Genomic DNA, 21,191 nt, shown 5'->3' with positions numbered 1-21,191 from the left:
CTCTCAGAGTGTCCTGGATCTGTGGTTTGATGTCTTTCCTTATTCTGGGCAGTCTTGCCCTTCCCCCAGTAGTTGAAACAGGGGAGCTCCCCACTGCTCCGGCCCGTATTGGGTTTCAGAGCTAGTGCCTTTTTTTTTTTTTTTTTAAGATGTTATTTAGTTATTTGACAGAGAGAGACACAGTGAGAGAGGGGACATAAGCAGGGGGAGTGGGAGAAGCAGGCTCCCTGCTGAGCAGGAAGCCCGATTCGGGGCTCGATCCTAGGACCGTGGGATCATGACCTGAGCTAAAGGCAGACGCTTAACAACTGAGCCACCCAGGGTCCCCATGGCTAGCACCCTTTCTAGTGACCTTGCCTTCTTGTGCTTGTGTCTTTGGTAGGTCTTAATGCCGGGGTGAGTCTGCACACCTCCCTGCTGTAATACAGGATCTCTAACAGTCAGGGCTGGGATGGTGTCCTACTCTCCCCAGACATAGAGGGTGTTTTCTTCTCTTCTCCCCCCCCACAACGAGCCTTACCTGTATGTCCCTTTTCCTAGTGGCTTCTCTTCCTTACTGTGTAGCAGCAGCTGCTCCATCCCTGACCTCACCCCTGCAGAAGGGTTTTCCCTCGTCCCTATAGCACACCCACACTCTCGAGCCCACCTAGTGGGTTGCAGATGGCCTGTGTCTGGATTTCAAAGGGCTTTCTCTGTCTCACCGGCACCTGGCCTTTAACAGTTAGGATTTAGCTGGAACCTCTCAGTGGCCCTGAGAGCTGCTCTGAGTAAGGGTTTCAGGCAGGTGGCCCTTCACCTCAGCTCTTCGTCTGCATTTGTGATGCTCTTTCCAGTTTTCTGCATCCCAGGTGGAAGTTGGAAATCCTAAGAGTTTCTTGACGGCTACCACCAGGGAAAATTGACTAAATGAAAAACTCTGGAGAAGGGTGGGAGCCAGACTAACTTTAGGTTAGTTTGTTGTTCTTTTGTTTTGTTTTGTTTTAATTTTATTTATTTATTTGATAGAGAAAGAGCAGAAGCAGGCAGAGTAGCGGGCAGAGGGAGAGGGAGAATCAGGTTCCCCGCTGAGCAGGGAGCCCAACATGGGGCTTGATCCCAGGCCCCTGGGATCATGACCTGAGCCAAAGGCAGTCACCTAACCAACTGAGCCACCCAGCACCCCTCCACTGGTCTGTATTTCTAGCAGACTTCCCAGGTGACTCATGGTCTGTACTGTACAGTTCAGCGCACCCAGAACACCTGGCACGGAGTGAGCGCCGAAATAAACAGCTGAGCGTACGTTTCACTGCACCCGTCAGACCGTGTGTTCACGGACAGGCAGAGAGGAGCAAGGCATGTCCGTGGTTCTCATGAAATACACAGATGCGTGGTGTTCCAGGGAAATGGAACCACACTGCTGATTCCATTTGTCCTGGGGGAGCCGCAGCAGCCCAGCGAGGGGACTGAGAAATGTCTGTCTCTTCAGTTTTTGCCAGAGATCTCAGGGGTCCCAGTGCAGTAGTTGGGGTGGTGACGGAACCCTCGTTTTAGTTGCGTTTCTCAAGCACGGCCTTGCTCCCAGCCCTCCTCCTGTGTGCTCCCTGTCTAACCCTCTCACACGCGCTCACTCTCACGTGTGCTTTCACACTCAGTTCTCATGTGTCTCACTCCCACGTGTGCTGACGCTCCACGCCCATTTTCCCGCATTCCCTCTCGCACATCCTCCTCTTACACACTCGGTCTCTGGTTCACTCATTCTCACACGTGCTCACTTTCTCACACTCGCCATCACACGTACTCTCACACACACTGGTTCACACACAGGTCCCTGTCCCTGTTCTCACCCCTCCATGTCTCTGGACTCTCTCTGTCCCTGCCTCCCCTTGCTCAGGGACAGGCCAGCTCCTTCAGGGCTTCCAGCAAGTCCCTTCCCTGGGAGCTGCTTTTCTGCATTCACATCTCTTCCCAAACCCAGCTGAACCCTGTTCCTGCCTCCCTGGTGTTTGGTTTCTCTGAACTTGGGTAGCCTTTAACTGTGTCTCCTCATTTTGACCAGGGTCATGAGAACAAGCGGATCATCGCTAGTTCAAGTTCTTTCCAGGGGACCCACCTTGATAGGACCTCTCATTCATCTCTGAATGTTCCCGAGCTTTCTGATTCAGTGAGATCCCCCAGGCTATCTGAACAGTTTTTGCCCCAGTCCTGGAATATCTGTTTCTTCACGATCCCTTGGAAGATGTGTTCAGAGATCATGGTCAGCATGCCGGCCGGCATTGGTTGCCCCAGATTGCCGTTGCTTCTACACCTATTGGCCGGAGGGGGGGGGGGCGTACAAGGGCACCAATAGGAGTTTGTAGATATTTGCAATAAACTTATATTTCCTTTCTCTTTTTCTGAAAAATCTTAGTCTTTTAGGACTTCTTTAAAAAGAATTTTTTTCAGTTTTGGCCTATCCAAAAGAATGTTAACTTTCCAGTTTGTGTTTATTCATAACTATACACTTCCCAGGGGATTTGAGCGGTTTCGTTCCCGCGACTGTGTGGGTGATTGAGATCACGCAGTGTCACGCAGCATTTCTTCTACGACTATAAAGCACAGATAATTTTATTATAATACGCGCTTTGATAAGAAAGCAGATTTTCTAATCAAGCTTTTTTTTTTTAGCCTGTCTGCATCCACTAAATGGAATCTTATATTAGCCAACTATGTAGGAATTACTCTAAGTAAATAAATACCCAAATACCCACTAGAAAATTGAGCAAATAAAATATGAATGTTGACTGAGTAGATAGAACATGTTCACTGATGCCAGGAAAATGTAAACTGAGACAGGGATAAAGTCCCATTTTTAACCTACCAGACGGATTTTTACTCTGTGTTTTGGTGGGGGGGAAGTATAAAGAAAGGACATTTAATATATTTAGGGTGGGAACGTATATAAATCAGTGCAGGATATTATTTTGGGGGGCAATTGGGTAGCATCTGTGAACATAAAAAATAAACATATCAGGGGTGCCTGGCTGGCTCATTCAGTGGAGCGACTCTTGATCTCATAGCTGTGAGTTCGAGCCCCATGTCGGGTGTAGAGATTACTTAAAAAAAATAAGAATCTTTAGGCGCACCTTGGTGGCTCAATCAGTTTAACATCTTACTCTAGATTTCGGCTCAGGTCATGATCTCAGGGTCGTGGGATCAGATTGAGCCCCACATTGGGCTCTGGGCTCAGCCCAGAATCTGCTTCAGATTCATTCTCTCCCTCTCCCCCTTACATACAGAAGCATGCACTCTCTCAAATAGATAACGTCTTGAAAAAGTATAATAAAAAACTTTTTTTACTTTTAAAGACTTTTATTTATTTGAGAGAGAGAGGAGCACCTGGGTAGCTCAAATGGTTAGGTGTCTGCCTTTGGCTCAGGTCACGATCCCAGGGTCCTGGGATCGAGCCCCATGTCGGACTCCTGGTTCAGCGGGGAGTCTGCTTCTCCCTCTGCCTCTCCCCCTGCTCATGCTGTCTCTCTGTATCTCTCTGAATCAAATGAATAAAAATAAATAAATAAAAAAACTTCAAAATAAAAAGCACAGCGGGCACCTGGGGCAGAGGGAGAGGGACAAGTAGACCACCCACTGAGCAGGGACACCCCCCGCCCCCAACCAACACAGGGTTCGATCCCAGGACTCTGAGATCATGACCTGAGCCAAAGTAAGATACTCACCTGACTGAGCCACCCAGGCACCCCCAAAGTAAGAATCTGTGAAAAATAAAAAAAAATAAACATACGTCTTTGACCAGAATTGCTGGTTGGCATTCAGTTAATCTAAGCGTCCATCAATAGGAAAGGTATATAAATTATTTTATTTTACCAGAGGAAATGGATACTATCAAGAACAACGCAAAAAAAGAGATAGTTCTCCTTTTATGAACAAAGGACAATGACTTTGATATTTTACAGTGAAAAGCAAGACGATATTATGAACTAATGCATTTTGCTTATAAAGAAACCTGTATGATTTGATTTAATAATTGGAAATAATTTGGAAACTTAATATTTTTGCCCTTTTTTTAAAACAGCTTATAGAAATTAACTGGACAGGACTGACTAATCTTCTCGATATCCCTGGATTAAAGTAAGTATGATGTCATGTCCTATGGTTAGCTTGTTGATGGTGTAATGCACATTTCTAGTCATGAAATTTCTAGTCATGAAAACAACTCAGAATGGGTAAGGCCAGTGTCTACCGGGTAGAATCGCTGCCTCAGCAGGCTCTCACGGGTGGCTCAGGTGGGGAGACCGGCTGGGCTCCGTTTTCTTAACTGCATCTGAGATCCCAGGACCAAGTGAGCAGAAGTGGAGTGGGCGAGGGTATTAGGCGGGTCACTCACCCCTCATTTTACTTTTCATTCATCGTGAAGCATTTTTCCAGCTTTGGTGTTTTCTTTCTAACTTTTTAATTTTTTTTTTTAAAATAGGCTTTTTTTTAAGTAGGCTCCATGCCCAGTGTGGTGTTTGAACTCATGACCCTGAAATCAAGAGTCACATACTCTACCGACTAAGCCAGCCAGTTGCCCCAAGCTTTGGTGTTTTAGAAAAGTAGCAGCCTTTTAATATTCTGCAAGTTAATTTTTAAGTTTGGTTTTTCATACTTTCTCAGAAAAATAAAACTTTAAAAATGAATATATATTTCAGAAGTAGCCCTTTGGGGGCACCTGGGTGGCTCAGTGGGTTAAGCCTCTGCCTTCGGCTCAGGTCATGATCTCAGGATCCTGGGATCCAGCCCCCCATCGGGCTCTCTGCTCAGCGGGGAGCCTGCTTCCCCCTCTCTGCCTGTCTCCCTCCCTACTTGTGATCTCTGTCTCTCTGTCTCTCTCTGTGTCAAATAAATAAATAAATCTTTAGAAAAAGAAAATAACTGTGTTTAAAAAATTTTTTTAAAAAAGAACTAGCCCTTTGGGTTCGTTTCAGGTTGTACTGCTGACTCCCATATCGCCCATGCTCCACAGAGGGGCGCTGATGTAGGTATTGGACCTATGAATGTCTAGGGTCATCCCAGGGTCTGGGTGTGAGAGCTGAGAAACCTGGAGTTTCTGCCTCGCATCACTGGGGGTCCCTTCATGATTCTGTAGCACTCTCGCATCTAAACCCTGAGGAGATTGGCCTGTAGTGAACTTTTGACACCATGAGCGGCACATCCCTGCTATAAGGAAAAGCGAAGTCTTCCTCGGTCAGAGCCATCTGTCTCCACTGATGGGAGGCGACTGTTGGCGACAGACCTCATAGCTGCTGCCAGGCGGGGTATTCTGGAACCTGCCTTTGCTGTTTACACTTGTAGTTGAAGGTTGAAAAACAGTTACACGTGTTCCTAGTAGATAACTTCCCTAATCTGGATTTTTTTTCTAAAATAGCTCAGAAATTAAATTGGTCTGTTTTTTTCTGTTCCTGTGTGTTTGTTTATGCCCCTACAACGGCCATTAGAAAGAACTTTATATTGTTTGAGCGTCAGGGAAAATTAAGGACTTTAATAAAGTGAGGCATAGTCCTAACCAAATCTTTTTTAGGTACTGTGGCTTAATGATACTGCAAGTTCTGTTATCTTTAAAAGATCTTTACACGGAAAGGACAACTTACAGAATTGTTAAGTATTCATTAGGACACTTGGTTGCAAGCAGCAAGCCCAGGGCGAGTGGTCTTACATAAAAAAGTAAATACATGAATAGGGGGTGTTTGGCTGTCTCAGTGGGAGGAGTGTACAACTCTTGATCTTGGGGTCTTAAGTTCAAGACCCACAACGAGTGGAGAAATTGCTTAAATAAATAAACTTTAAAAAAAAAAGTAAATGAGGGGCACCTGGGTGGCTCAGTGGGTTAAACCTCTGCCTTCGGCTCAGGTCATGATCTCAGGGTCCTGGGATCGAGCCCCGCATCGGGCTCTCTGCTCTGCAGGGACCCTGCTTCCCCCTCTCTCTCTTCCTGCCTCTCTGCCTACTTGTGATCTCTGTCAAATAAGTAAATAAAATCTTTAAAAAAAAAAAAAGTAAATGAGTAAATAAGTACTATTTTTAAGACAATTTATTCATTTATCCAACAAATAGGTGTTGTGCTTGCGATGAGCCAGCCCGCCACTGTTCTCAGTGCCACGGCATAGACGGGAACGGAGCCCCTATTCCTGTGGCTCATCCCGAGAGCCGCCTGGAGCACTGTCGGGGTGAAGTCAGGCACAGGCAGGGGTTGGTGCTCAGTTGGTGGCCTGAGGGCTCTCAGTCTCACTCTTGACTCTGCTTTTCTCCGTGTGGGTTTGTTGTCAGGCATGCCCTTGCCGTGAAGTAGCATCTTCTAGCTTCCAGTCTTCGTGCGCAGCAGCTTCAGTCTGAAGAGAACCTTCTCCTTCTTCTCCTCCTCCTCCTCCTTCTTCTTCTTTTGTTTGAAAGAACCGTCCTCTGCTAGTTCCAGCCAAAGTTGCAGGGCTGACTTCTGTTTGTCCACCCATCCTTGGACCAGTCCTGTGATCTCATGATCCCGCTTGGGTCTCCCGCCCACCCCTAGAGGGGGAACCCGGGGGACCAGGGCGGGGACGTGGGGAACCGAAGGAAGAACTTCCACCAGTACTTCGGTCTGTGGGAGCAGATGCTGGTTAGCCAGCAGAGCAACAGATCCCTGCTGCCGTTCGGGGTAGAGAATGTGTGTGGGACGCCTGGGTGGCTCAGTCAGTCAGGTGGCCGACTCTTGAGTTCAGCTTGGGGCATGATCTTGGGGTCCGAGGATTGAGCCCTGCGTCAGGCTCCGTGCTCAGTGGAGAGCCTACTGGAGGACTCTCTCTCCCTCTCCCCACCACACTCTCTAAAATAAATGAATCTTTTTTTAAAAAATGTGTTCTACTTTCCTCCTTTTATATAATGGGAGGACTGAAATAAACCCAGGCTCGTCAAGCAGCTACCCTGTAAATAGCATCGCATTAGTTCCCTTACAGGGTGAGCCCGAGGGTATATGCTGCCTTTGGCAAGCCTCCTGCTGCGGGAGTTGGTTGCAGATCATTCATTCAAAAGACACATCTGGGGAGGCGCCTGGGTGGCTCAGCCAATACAGCGTGCAACTTTTGATCTAGGGTTTTTGGTTCAAGCCCCATGTTGGGCATAGAGCCTATTAAAAAATAAAAATACAAAAGAAAGTGAAATGGGAATATATGTACTTACATCTGTCTGTATACGTGGAGATATATAAAGACTCGATTTTATCTGATGTTTAATGATGGTGACAGGTTCTTTTATATAGTAATAGCTTTAAGCTACTTTATAGATAGATTTCTGTACATATAGTATATAAGATACATTTAGTAGAGCATTATATGTATCATTACAAATACATACTCGTGTATTAGAAATACGCACCAGTCGGGAACAAAGCTGTGGTGTGAAAGGCACATATAAAAACATCCCTTTTAAATACAACTATATTTGTATAGGATATGTATAATTTATACAGAATTATGTAGAACTTACATAACATTTTATATGTATGTGAGCTTCATGTAATAAACTCTATGACAAAACTTGAGCTGTGCTTTCCCACTCAGAGACTTCCTATCAGATCACAGCCATGGCTAGGTCTTACCTTATAAAAGTGAGTATTCAGTGTGAACCTAGCAAGGCTCGCCTCAGGCATTACAAAGTGAACACGGACGTGCTGTACTCCCTGATAACAGACGAATCGGAAAGTGTTACAAAGTAACAGCCATCCCAAGATTACTGCCCTTGGCCATCAGTTTTCAGGGAAGAACCCTACACCGAGTGGTGGAAGTCCAAGAAGGGACGGGAATCCTGGTAGAAACACGAGGAAGGTGACAGGCAGTTCCGAAGGACAAAAGGGACTAGACCCAAGAGCCGGTTAGACCATGACAGCAGCTAGGGCTGCCCCAGGGAACGACTCGGGGCAGCCCTGCAGCTCTGGTCACTCGGGGAGGCTGGGCATGTACACGGTCGGTTGGAAGGGTGAGCAGCGATGAGGCCCCAGGGTGGGGGGTGGGCCTCTGCTGCTTCCTGGGTGTCGGGCCTCTCCGTCTGCTCGGCTGGGTGGGCGGTGAGTGGTCGGCCTACCAACACGGCAGGTAAGGAATTCTTGAAAGCATATCGTCACCAAAGTGCTTTCTGTTCCAGCAGATTTTTTAGTATAAACAAAACCAGTATTTGTGGGTGAAAGGGAATGGCAGAGTAAGCATATGCCATTAAAACTGAAGCACCAGCTCACATCACCCTTCATGGACATTATCTTCAGTGGCTGGCGGCTGGAACCCTCTGTCTCTAGAGTGTTAGTGCCCAAGTCACTGACATACTCATGAATAGGGCTGTATTGTCTGCGGGATTGTGGGGCTTGGGTCTTTCTTTCATCTGGGACTGGAAAGTCCTCCGGTGAGGCCCTTCTCTTACTGCATCTGGGTGCCCGCTTGGAGTGAAAGTTCAGCTGTCCTGAGTGGTGGTGACTTTTCACTCTGTCCTGGTGGGTATCTTTACACGTACAGTTACTTTATGTATATCTGTTAACAATTTTAACATCTGAGAAGTGAGACTCTCTTACGGCGTCCCAGTTCCGGTTGAAACTGCTCTTCACAGCAGTGGGATTTCATTTGTGCCTTCAAAACTGTTGTCCCATGCGTGTTACCTCGTTCTCACATTTACCTCACAGAACAGGCAAAAATGGATTAAGAGGACATGTGTGTCTTTATCCTCCACAATTTTATTCATATTACTGAGTTCTCTGTGAGTGCTATATAGAATTTCAGAATTACAACAGTATGGAGTACGTAAATACGATGTGAAGAGAGAACGAACTAAAATCTTCTACTCGACTGGAAGCTGTGCAAAAATAATGAGAGAAATTTAATGTAAGAAACACGGAATGGGTGGTGGTGTTTGTCTAGTATTCTTTGCACTTTTGTGACTGTTTGAAATATGCTAAAAGAAGAACATGTAACATGTCTGGGTTGATACTAAGTCAGCGGTGAAGTCACACAGGAACATAGGAAACATTATTTAGAATATTTTGAGATTAGCCGGAGTCTTACCGTGTGTCTGCAGCTCCATACCTCAGCGCGCTCTCTGTACATCCCACGTGAGAGTCCGCGCGGCCGTGTTGCAGCTCAGGCATTGAACTGCTGCTCTAAATACTGTCTTTGAGAAGACAGACACTTCCGACCTCGTAAGTGGGGTGCTGTGTCCTGTTTGTGGTAAGTTTGCTGTTAAAGCGGTAACGAGTGTTGATAGGCCTGATCGTTGGTTCTTTTTCCTGCCCACCTGATAGTGGTCTGTCGGATACAATCATCCTGGACATAATATCAAACTACCTGGTGCTTCCCAATCGGATCACCGTCCCTCTTGTCAGTGAAGTTCAGATAGCTCAGTTGCGGTTTCCTATACCAAAGGTAAGTGCGCCTGAGCGCATCAGCACTCAGATGTGGAGAAGCGTCTCGCGTCCTTGGGTGTTGTGACTTCTCATGGTTCTCTTAACGGTGACCTTGCCACATGGATCTTGGTGTGGTCGTTTGTCCTGTCACACTCCTTAGGCCGTTGGCCAGTGTGCATCACAGAGGCTTCGGGGCCGTTCTTAAAGCTCACCCGTGAACGTCCAGGATGCTTAGAGCAGCTGGGACTGCGAGTCCTAAAGGACCACTGTGACGGCGGAGGGCTCTCAGGAGGCACATACTGCTTGCACGCTCAGAGTGTAACAGCTTAGTCTGAGTGACGGGCACTTTGCGTCCTGACTGGCACAGGTTTCCTCTCAGCTGTGAGTGTGGTTACCTCTCGAGTCATGTCGTAAGCACCGCGGCAGGAGCAGTACTGGTGTTAAACCTGCCGCGGACAGGATGGAGAGGGTCGGGCCTGGACCTCCGTCACAGCCCTGGGGTCTACCAACAGCTTTGCTTTGGGGCTATTACTTGGCATTAGGGGACCTCAGTTCCTTCATCTGTAAATGGGGGTGATGCCTAGCACACAGAGTCAGGTCACAGATGCTGGAGTCCCCTTCACTTGAGTAAACCATATACCATCAACCAAAGACTGAGAATCTGCTGGTCAAGGACGTAGAACTGCCCGAGAAGAGGTGCTTGGATCGGATGGGCCCTCACGGTTACGGAGAGCTGTTAACCTTAAAACCCCCAGGGGTCCCTGGGTGGCTCAGTACGTGAAGCGTTCAACTCTCGATTTCACCTTAGGTCATGATCCTCCGGCTCGCGGGGTTGAAGCCCACTTTAGGCTCCGTACTGGGTGTGCAGCCTGCTTAAGATTCTCCCCCTCTCCCTCTGCCCCACCTCCCTCCCTCCCTCTCTCTCTCTTCCCCCCACTCCTTCACTCCCTCCCCAGTAAAATAAAAACATAAAGCTGCCAGTTACGCTACCAGCAGAAATGGGTTTCTTCGGGAATGGCAGAGAATTGCAGTCTGGGACAGTTAAGCTGGGGCAGAACCGTAGGGGACTCTGCGGAGCCAAGGACAGGAGGCCCCTTCACAGAGGAGGGGGCGTGGGGAGGAGGGGCTGCCGTGAGCTCAGAGTCTGCGGCCTGAACTGGGAGCTGGGAAGTGGAGCGGCTTCTCGCTGGCTGAGCTGTTGCCAGGCCGGGAGGAAACCGTCCCTCCTCCTGCCGGGAGAGTAAACCAGTATCCACCGGGAGACGCGTCTCTTCCTGCCGGGTCTGCAGTGCACGGCGGAGGGGCGGAGCCCGAGCGCTGCCCCTGCCGGCCTCCCGACTCCGTTCCAGAGGAGGCTGGCTTGTGCTCGTTTTCACAGAGCTTTTCCCACCGGGGCCTTCCTCCCACTGAATCTGTGCTCTCTGGGGGCGGAGCAGCCACCCCTGTTGTGTGGCATCTGCAAATGAGTGTGACGCCGACATGCGCAGGACGGCTTCCTTTACCAAACAGAAGGTGTTGAGTTGGTCCCGTGTCACTGGCCGTGGTGGTGGTCATTTGCTGAGTGGAAGTAGACCGCTTTCCTTGATGCTTGTTACTCGTCTGTGGCTGAGCTAGATCTCAGTGCACAAATCATCAGAGATGGCTGAGCTTTCTTAAGTTTTTTTAGAAGTACCAACACCCCAGCTAATTGATGCCTGAACTAGTTACACTGTTGGCATTCAGATTTAGTGGGACGGTGCGTATGAGAAAGGCATGTCTTTGTTCCTGAACTTAACGATTTTCATCTCTGAAAACACGAAGAATTCTCTTCCATGTGGAAAACCTCGTGCACCTTTGCCACGTACACTTCTTATTCTCTGAGCATGGTGAGCACCTGAGCCTGCCCAAATCCAACCTTCTTAACCTCGTGGGCTTTAAAAGCCAGCGCTGCTTAAATGTTGCCAGAGGATCTAAACTTTAGACACATTTCCTGTAAACAGGAAATGCTCTAAATTTTTAAAAGTGTTTTTATCTGTAAAAATGCATGTCTTCCTAGCCAAATGGGTCAAGACTATTGCCCAGTGATTTTTAAAGGATTTGTAGAGAATGCTGCCCAGGGCTAACTTGACCGCCATTGTTCGCCTTGAAAGAAGTGTGAGTGAACTTTTTTTATTTTTCAGTTAAGCAATATTTTAGGAGAAGGAAACTATGTTTAAAGTCTCTGAGTAGAAGGTATTGCGAAGTTTCGGTTTCCTGTCGGTAAAGTAAATTTAATGACACTGCAGTTGACCACATGCGTTGGGCCACCGACCCTTGGACAATAGAAAATCTGCATATTAACTTTTGATTCCCCCAGAACTTCAGTACTGACAGCCTACTGTTGACCAGATGCCACACCAGTGACATAAACCAGTAACATATATTTTATATGTTATGTACTATATTTTGTATTCTTTAAGTTAGAAAAAAATGTTACTGAGAAAATTACAAGAAAGAGAAAATACATTTACAGTACTGTTCTGTATCGAAAAAAATCTGTATGTAAGTGGATCCATGCAGTTCAAACCTGTTTTGTTCCGAGGTCACCTGTATTTCATAGGATTATTCTAGAAATTGGAGTCATGAGTGCCTGTCAAGGGCTTGTTAGTGACACGTCTGGACCATTCTGTAGTGGTGGTCTCAGGTACTGTCCTACGGAACCGAGTCTCCTTAGGGTCCTGGAGCACACTGTCACTCTGGGGCCTCACCCCTCACTCTCCTCCCTGGTGTGGTCTCCTGAGGAAGAGTGTGGTGCTTGGACACTGTCGTCCTGCCCTGCTTTGGTTTTCCCTCTGCACTGCTGCCCACAGTCCATGTGTACTTTCTTGCTGCACAAGAAGAGGATCTTCCGTCCCTCTTGAGGTAGTTGCGTGTCCGCCCTGTTCTTAGGACAGTGAGCGCACCGCCGTTGTTCCCCGTGTGTCGGAGGAGCCAGTGAACAGTCCATGCGTGCTCCTCCTTTCCAGGGTGTTCTGAGGATACATTTTATCGAAGCTCAGGATCTTCAGGGGAAAGATACTTACCTTAAGGGACTCGTCAAGGGAAAATCAGACCCCTATGGAGTTATTCGAGTCGGCAACCAGATCTTCCAAAGCAAGGTCATCAAAGAGAGCCTGAGTCCGAAGTGGAACGAGGTGTACGAGGTAAGCTGTGTCCGGTGGCGTCAGTTCGCTTCTCCCCAGATTCTGTTCCACTCCTGCTACACAGGTGCTGGTTGGGTTAGAGGGCCATGTGAGTCATTTCTCTTTCATTTCCCATCTTTAAAAGTATTGTACCTTCTGTCCGTACCTCACAACTTCCTGTCACGCCAACACATACAGAACACATAAATGTTAAACTTTAATTACATGAAACTATCACAGTAAATAATTGACAAAAGTGATTTCTGTGGTTGTTAACATAGGTGAGTACTTACAGACATGAGATTAATAATAAAATGTGCGTTCTGGCTCCTTGCCGTGGGGGAGCGGGGTGCTGTTCATTCCAGCCGCGTTCGGTAGCGGTGTCAGATAACCACTCGTTGTTTTTTCAGGCTCTAGTCTATGAACATCCTGGACAGGAATTAGAGATTGAGCTCTTCGATGAAGACCCAGACAAGGATGACTTCCTAGGAAGGTAAACCTCTGGGAAAGGAGAGCACTGGGTGCTCTCTTTCTTTGGAGTAGTGACACTTAGAACTAATGTACCTTCAAGAAATGGGCTGTGTATGTGTTACGTGTATTTTTAAGTGGCTCTTAGATACAACGTTTATTTCACCTTAGACTTGTTAAAAGTATGTTTTATTCCTACAAAGTTTCACATTTAAGTACAAGAAGGAAAACTTCTGGACCTGTGTCTGTCCCAACAGCCACTGGCCACATGTAGCTATTTAAATTAATTGATTAAAACTAAACAGTTTTAAATTCACTTTGATAGTTGTACCTGCCCCCATTTAAGTGCTTGTAAGCTCCATGTGGAGTGTGGCCGCAGATGCCGGTGCCGCAGGCTGCTTTCACGCCAGGCAGGCTCTGCTCTAGATTGGAAAAAGGAGTTTTTAAGCTTTTTCTGTTTGTTGCGTTATTTAGGGAGCAGAGGGGGATAGTAATTTACATTGTGCCTACACATTGGGAAAACAAATATTAAATTGAACTTAAATTGAACAACCACTACAGCCAAAAAACATGAGCTTTTAAAAAATACATCTAACCCTAATCTTTATTATTTAACTGAATTTCTTGTGGCAAAAAAGATACAGGGGTAGATGATGTTGGACAGATTTGGCCTCATCAAGAACAGCTTGCGTATTACGCTGTGACTTCAGAATCCATCATGAGATGGTTTATTAACAAGGAGCGACCGAAGTATTGCAAGCAGGGCAGTGATGGATCGAATTTGCTTCCAGTAAAGCCACTGTGTGGCTCAGAGTAGCAGGGACTGAAACTGGGGACTGTGGTGGTAGACCAGGAAAGAGCTGTGAGGGCCTCACCTGGTGCAGGGGCAGCGGCGAGAGGAAACGGGAGTGCGGCCATCCATCCTCGTCATCCCTGGCTTCTGCGGGAGGGAATTCTGTGCTTTGCCGTAGGGCAGGATTTTTAGGGGGAAATGGAAGGGGCTGCCAGATAGCCAAACCAGAAACATCTGTGGGGATGGTCCAGAGCTGTGGAGTGAGGACGGGAAGGGCACAAGAATGACTGAGCTGTGGTGCTGGGACGGCAGCTCTGAGGGAGAGCATGTCAGACAAGAGGGCTGAATATTTTCAGACGTTTTCAGCACATATAAATAGCTACATTGTGGGGAAAACCACATTTTTTACAGCTTTGATCCCGGCTTTGCCAAACAGAGCTCCTGACCTCCCAGAGACTCACTCCTGCTTGTTTCCTTACTTCTTTTCATAGTTTTGGGATAAGCCTGAGGAATGTTCTGAAAGAAGTCTGTTTCTTGATAAACTGTAGCATTTTGATACATTTCCAGAGTACTTTTTTGTAGACAAATGTTTAAGGTTATTTCAGTTGTAAGAAGTGTGTTTCTATGTTCTAAAGTTGTTGTGTTGTTATTTCTATAGTCTTATGATTGATCTTATTGAAGTTGAAAAGGAGCGCCTTTTAGATGAAGTAAGTTTTCTTTGAGTATTATTCTATTTCATGAGCACTGACACACCTGCTGGTCCCCCCACATGATGTTCCAAAAACTTAGGCCTTTTAGTAATAGCAAAGTGAAAAGAAATAAGTTTAACAGCCCGATCAGATAGTGTGTATTATTTGCCCGCCGCATGCTAGAAATTCCTAAGAGTACGAGCACAAACCCATGATTTCAGGCGGGCATGTGCTCTCCTTCGGCAGTCCAGGCACAGGCCTGTGAGAAGCTCCCTCAAAGTGGACTTTTTAAAGATAGACGAAGTTAGCACCGGAGCTGGCACAGTGCGGTCGTTGAGAAGTTGTCACGTGAAAGCTGCCTATGCGTGCAGTGAGAATTGACAGCAAGCAGGCGCCACTTCGAGCAGGGTACTGCGATCGGAATAGAAAGTATTAAGAAAAGATTTTGAAATGGCCTCTAAAAAGAGGGTATAATTGGGATAAGTAGGTCAGAAGTAACCAAGGAAGTGTTGAGATCCCCTGCTTTCAAAGTAGCACATTTTCCTTCTCACGCACTCCTCAGGGCAGTCTCTTAACACTGTTTGGGGATTATCTTCGATGAATCGCTTTGTGGTTTTCGAGCTGAAACACCTGTATGCTATTTGCTTAACTAGTACATAGTGGTGAATAAAGGCAAGCATGTTAACTTTTTTGATAATGAAATTCAGTATTTAAGATCAATGTTATATCATCTCCTGGCCCGTAAGTTCTGTTAAAGTCCACACATAGAACCCTGACAGTACTGGACAGTTCTGGAAGACATTTGAATCCTTGTGTGTGAGGATGGTATTGACTCCACCGTGGCCGGGTCCGCATGAGCGAAGCACTCAGCCGGCCCCCGGCCAGCAGTAGGTGCTGGGCGGGTTCCAGCCCCGGCTCTCGTCATGCTCTGGGGCTGTCGGTTCATTCGAAGGGCAAAGTGAAATATGGCAGGACTCGGTCCTTCAGCATTAATCAGGAACTGTTGGTGCCTCACAGGGAGCAACTTGTGACATTTGGGGAAACTGCTTGACTGGAAAGGTTGGCTCAGGAGAACTTTTGTGAACATTCACATTCTCTCTTCAGTGGTTCACCCTGGACGAGGTCCCCAGAGGAAAGCTGCACTTGAAACTGGAGTGGCTCACGTTAATGCCAAACGCTTCAAACCTCGACAAGGTGCTGTGAAGTGTTTCCCGGGACGACAGCCACCCCTCGTAACTAACCGAGATTAATGTCCTCAGGTTGCGTTGCTACTTAGCTTAGAAAAATGACAGCAGTAATTTTCATTCTTGTGCTGTAAGTCAATGCAGTCACGTCAGGGGTAAATTAAAGGTAATGGAATTTTTTTAAAAGAAAGATTTACAGGTCATTCCCACCTGTTTTATGAGCTCTTCATATTTTGTGTTCGATACAGTACAGGGCTTTGGGGAGCCACCGATCACCTGTGCTTTATTTAATTGACTCATACCGATTCCTGTCATTAAAATACATTTACTGTCTTCGTTCTCTCTGTGTTGCACGTGTTGGGTGGATTATTTCCCCACCTTCCTTCTTTTCGTGAGCATCACAGACCTAATCAGGTAGAAATAGTCTGAACTCTTGTGGAAATACACCTGCTGAGGCATTTTGTCCTCTCCTCACAGGTGCTAACAGACATCAGGGCTGACAAAGACCAAGCCAATGATGGTCTTTCCTCCTCGTTGCTGATCTTGTATTTGGATTCAGCGAGGAACCTTCCGGTAGGTAATGCCATGGGTGCTCCCTTAGGTGCTCCTTTCTGGTAACAGATCTTGCTGCATTCGGCCACACTGTCACCTGTTACTGTTCCTCTGTTTTCACTTCACTTGCACGCGGGAGAGCAGCACAGGGGAGGGAGGGACCAGTGTGTATTTGCTTCATGACTATAGTTTGTGTTTATACATCTTACGGGTTTATCCAGGATGTTCAGAATTACTTTTACTCTGACGTGTTTTATGAAGTCTCCATTACATAGGAAAAGAATGTGCCTGGTAGTTAGAGAAGGAGATATTCGGTAGAAAATCACTGATTATTAAAATGGAGTTACCTAAGATGGAAATTATCTCTGTTTGGCATGGAATAAAACGAAGCAGCTCCCCCTACAAGCCCAGTGTCCTTCCTGGCTGTAGCACGGCAGGACAGAAGGGCAGCCTGGGAGAGCAGCGCCACTGAGCGGAGCCTCTGGTGCCCCTGCCCGTGGTGATCAGTCACATCGGCTCCGACAGCCCAAGCCCAGGGCTTCTCCACAGGCTTGCTCCTGGAGAAAAAATGGAAGGACAGCTTTTATAGGTAACGACCCTAACTGTGGGGAGGAGAAATCGTGCTATTTCCATCCACATGAAGCCTGATGTGACCCTTCACCACCGTACTTTAAACCCACTGTAATGTGATCATTATAGACACACAGATTGTTTTGATCTCTTTTTTTCCTTCTCTTTTTTTTTTTAGTGCCAGCTCACTTACCCACAAGATGGCCATTCTTTATTTCATTTGGGGGAAGAAAGACTATAGATACAGGCTGTTTTCCTCCCAGAATTACAATAAATGCTCATCCATCCGAGTGCATTTGCGTGTCGTCTCCCTGTGTCCCCCCCTTGTTGGCATCTGCCTGTTGGAAGCCGACAAGGAAGCCAAGTGTTCCCTGCCCTTCATAGTTTGCATCTGAGTGTCTCCCGTTGGACTGTGCCTAGCCGCGCCTCACCACAGCGAGACTGTTTCCTTTATCCCATGAAATACACACCCTAGTTTGCCTAGTGCCTTTCAAGGTTTTATAATGCTGCTTTATTTGCACTTAGCACAAAAGCAAATAAAGGTACTTTGTGCATCTCTTTTATTTAAAGCCTTTAACAAAAGGGAATTGATCATTTTTTTAATGCTGGGTAGATAAAGTTGAATACTGTGTTTAATTACATATAATTGTACTCTTTCTTTCAGTGAAGGTTTCTTGACTGACTTTAACTTCGTAAATTCTTATGTTTTCTTAAAGTGTTACCTTAACCTTTTGGCCAGTCTTCCAGTAAGAATTCCGTGACTTTTTCTGATATAATTTCAATTTGGGGAAAGTTGTTTTGTTATTTAACCTTCCTACAGAATTTCTCATACAGTAGAATTTTTTGTTTTTAATCACAGTAATGTTTGTTTTATAACAAGCCTTATATCATCCCCGATGGAAGTGAATTTGTTGTATATTTTAGGATCAAAGAATAGCATTAGTGAATTGGCAAGAAAGAATCGGGCCTCTTTCGCACTGTGTATTTTGTCCTGTTAAACTGAAATTTAGATGACACCACATAAGCCAAACAAAAGCAGAAGTGAATGTCTCACTCTGTTAAGACGGCACTTTGTGCACGAAGTGTGCTCTGGCTGTCAGAGGCAAAGGGTCTTTGCAGAACCGCTGCCGGTTGGGGTTTATTGGAGACGGGAGCGTTTGCCTGTCCCCCCGTGGCTCTGAGGGGCGCTGTGACTCTGCCTCTGTGCCCTGTGTACTAGTGCTGCCTGTGCGCTCATTGACTGCAACCCACCCTTCTCTGCTTTCTCCTCCTGTTTCCACTTTCCCAAGAGTATCTACGAGGGAAACTTTGGGTGTGGATACTTAAAAGAGAGGCGAGCGTCGGGACTAGTGTTTTGTGAAAATACTACCTCAGTCTATAGAGCACTATTTGTGAGTTCTCCGGTGTTCTTTCTTCTTCTGTTTTAATGGAGACTGCTAGAATGTGGGCTGAACTTCTAATGCCATCGACTGGGTGGCATGGTGTGGCATGCGTTTTTAACTTTCTTGCATGATTTCAGTTACTGTGTGTGTGTTTCTTTTGTGCTTGTTTTGTAAAAGTCACACTGCTGTAACCAACTTTGGTGACTACATCTGATGATGAGATGAACAGACCTGGTGAGTCATGAAGAAGCCTTACGTTCCTAAGCCGTGACCAGTCCGTAAAAAAATAAAGACAGACATTCTTCAAGGAGAAGATGAAGCCATAATGACTAGAACAGATTTTCTTGCAGTTCATCTCAGTGTGAGATGTAAATACTTCCTTGCAAGCTTTCAGAAAACTTCCTTAAATCTACTTTTTCCTCCTGACAAAACACAGAAGTGTTAGAACATGGCTTTCCTGGCAGTGCCAGCTGTGCCCGTAGGGATGGTCAGTGAAGACAAGTCCACCTGTAACCCCGGAATCTTACTTTGCCCTCACATTTTCACCAGAGCTCCTAAGGGAGGAAAAAACAGATTGATTTTGTGATTCGGCTTCTGTTAAGGAACTTAAAGAATTTCCAGGCATGGGTAATTGAGCATTTCTAACCCGTATTTGGGAAGTTGATTCTGATCTCATTATGTCTATTTCCCAGGGTCTCGCTCTGGGGCCTTGATTCCCGGTACTGTTCTTGGTGTTTTTAGCAGGTAGTGATTTTTACCTGCTTTGAGGTCAGAGAAGGTCACCAGTGGCTTAGTCATTAGTCTAGAAAGTTACTCTTTCTAGACTGATTTAATTCAATCACTAGTGAGATCCTTAAAGTTCTTTGGCCTTTCAATCTAATGGTAGTGATTTGCATTTTTGAAGAGTTTCCCTTTCTATTTCCACGTACATTTTCAGATTATTCTTATTTAAACAAGAAGAGTGGGGCAAAACTTGAAAAATAGGTATTTTGTCCCATTTTATAGCTGAGGGAAATCAAGCCCCTGAAGGGTTGGGTGAGCTGTTGGGGGTCACGTAGTGAGGAAGGGGAACCGTGGTGTTCCCGTTAAAGGCATTCTAAAAGTCAAAATGAGGTCTCTGGTGCCTATTAGCAACCATTCTCTGTCACTTTTTCACACAACGATCTTCTGTTTGCGGCATTTCGTAGTGGTAGGCTGTACTGTAAGCGGCTGTCTGTAGACGGCAGTGTGCTGCTGCTGCTTAACCCTGTTAGTGTACAGTAGCCTCCCTGAGTTACTTTTTCTCATTCTGTAACTGCTTTTTAAAGGAAATATTTCTGACCTCATGCCAGGATTTTTTTTTTTAAAGATTTATTTATTTATTCATTTGTCAGAGAGAGAGAGAGAGAGGAGCGAGAGTGAGCACAAGCAGACAGAGTGGCACATGCCAGGATTTTTAAATTGCTTTATAATATTTAGCTAAGACATTGCTGGGTTTTCAAAACCAGCTTCTTCCCGCATTATCAAAATCACATACTAGTACTGCTTAATGATTCAAATACAGGCATCAACAGAATGTTTTGTAAAATAAGTGTGAACAGATTTGATTGCCTGTTTTCTTTTTTAAACCCGTTGGTTTTCAATATGAAGTTAAATGTGTTTTCAGTTTTCCTCGAGGCCTGAGACCACTGGTATTTCTGATAAATGCCAGTCGCCACGGACTCCTGGCTTCTACCTACTCAGAACACTGAATTTCCAACCCTGTGCGTGCATGACCACCAGTGAGGCCATCTGCAAACCTTAGCATTGCGGGACTTTCTCCCGTACTGGAAACAGCCCCTTGACAGTACAGACTGTGAGCACTTTGCCTGCCTTCTCTTGATCAGATTTTGGGCTGAATTTGAAACTGGAACACTGAAGGTGTTCTCTGGCCCCCAGTGGCTAGCTTTACAGCCTGAGGCTTGCACAACAGCATCCATGTGCAGAGTACCTTCCAAGGGCTCTACCTGGGTGCCTCATTTCAGTCTCAGGCCGTCAGGACCACTCGTCAGGAAAGGAGACTGAGACAACACTAAGACTGTGAGGGACAGAGGTTAGAGACCCAAGACCGCAGCTGGTCAGTAGCAGAGCTGGAATTTGGACTCAGCTGTCTAGTCCATCTCAGTATAAAGTGAATTCGTTATCACTTCAAGTTGATAAGTTCATAGATCTCTCCGTGGAGTTTATCGGAGATGAGTGTTCACACTGTCATCTGCCTTATAGGTAAAAATGCTAATTATAGAATGTGAAGACCATTGGGTTTGATGCTGCAAGGTGCCATCTCACTTTTAAAAAGTACAGGTGGCATCGCTTAAAAATCTTTAAAAACAAGGCAGGGGCACCCGGCTGGCTTAGTTGGGAGCGCATTTGAGTGTTCGTCTCAGGGCTGTGAGTTAAAGTCCAACACTGGGTGTGGAGACTACTGAAAAATAGAATCTTAAAAAAGTACAGGTAGCTGTCACGGCTTCCAGTTACGGTGAACAGCCCGCGGGTGGAAGGTGCTGTACACACCCAGGGCTCGCGGTGGGCTCCTCCTGGTGCACCGTGTGACCTGGCCTGTGTCTCCTCCAAGCCTGTGCAGCTTCCCGCATTCCCACAGTGCTCGTCCGGCACCCTGACCCTCAGCACAGCCTCTCTCCTCGTTCTGCTTTCACTGACGGCATGCTGGAGTAATATGTGCACTTCGCCCAGATCACATCTATCCAAAGGGAGCTTCGGGAAGGCTTCTTACGACACCTGGAGATTGTCAGGCCTCACACCTCAGGGCGGTGGTTCCCAGCCTCACCTGTCCAGGCTCCTACTAGAGGCAGATCTGGTGGGTCCCATGTTTGTAAAGCTCCACGGGCTGCCTCAGTGATCTGGCCTTTAGGTAACATGAATTCCTTGTGGCCAAACATTTTCATCTTCTCACGTGGCCCACCCTGCATGGCCACGGGAGGCAGGGAAGCTAGCTGTCCATCTTTCTTCATTATGAAATCTGCTGTTTAATGAAAACATAATAAAAAGCAGTTTGTCATACAAAGGTAAT

General features: G+C 46.4%; 1 protein-coding gene across 2 annotated transcripts in view; it reads left to right on the top strand.

Annotated features, from left to right (window-relative positions):
* Positions 1-21,191, top strand: part of ESYT2 (extended synaptotagmin 2) — a 78,521-nt gene that overhangs the window by 38,223 nt on the left and 19,107 nt on the right. For both annotated transcript variants that reach the window (XM_080818122.1, XM_080818121.1), the window contains exons 7-13: positions 4,049-4,104; positions 9,266-9,386; positions 12,352-12,528; positions 12,918-13,000; positions 14,427-14,475; positions 15,562-15,651; positions 16,119-16,214. In XM_080818122.1, coding sequence (XP_080674248.1) covers positions 4,049-4,104; positions 9,266-9,386; positions 12,352-12,528; positions 12,918-13,000; positions 14,427-14,475; positions 15,562-15,651; positions 16,119-16,214 — 672 coding nt within the window. The remainder of the gene's footprint in view (positions 1-4,048; positions 4,105-9,265; positions 9,387-12,351; positions 12,529-12,917; positions 13,001-14,426; positions 14,476-15,561; positions 15,652-16,118; positions 16,215-21,191) is intronic.

The sequence above is a fragment of the Martes martes genome (assembly GCF_963455335.1).
Source record: "Martes martes genome assembly, chromosome: 11".
Classification (NCBI taxonomy): domain Eukaryota; kingdom Metazoa; phylum Chordata; class Mammalia; order Carnivora; family Mustelidae; genus Martes; species Martes martes.
This window is presented reverse-complemented; position numbering and strand designations above follow the sequence as displayed.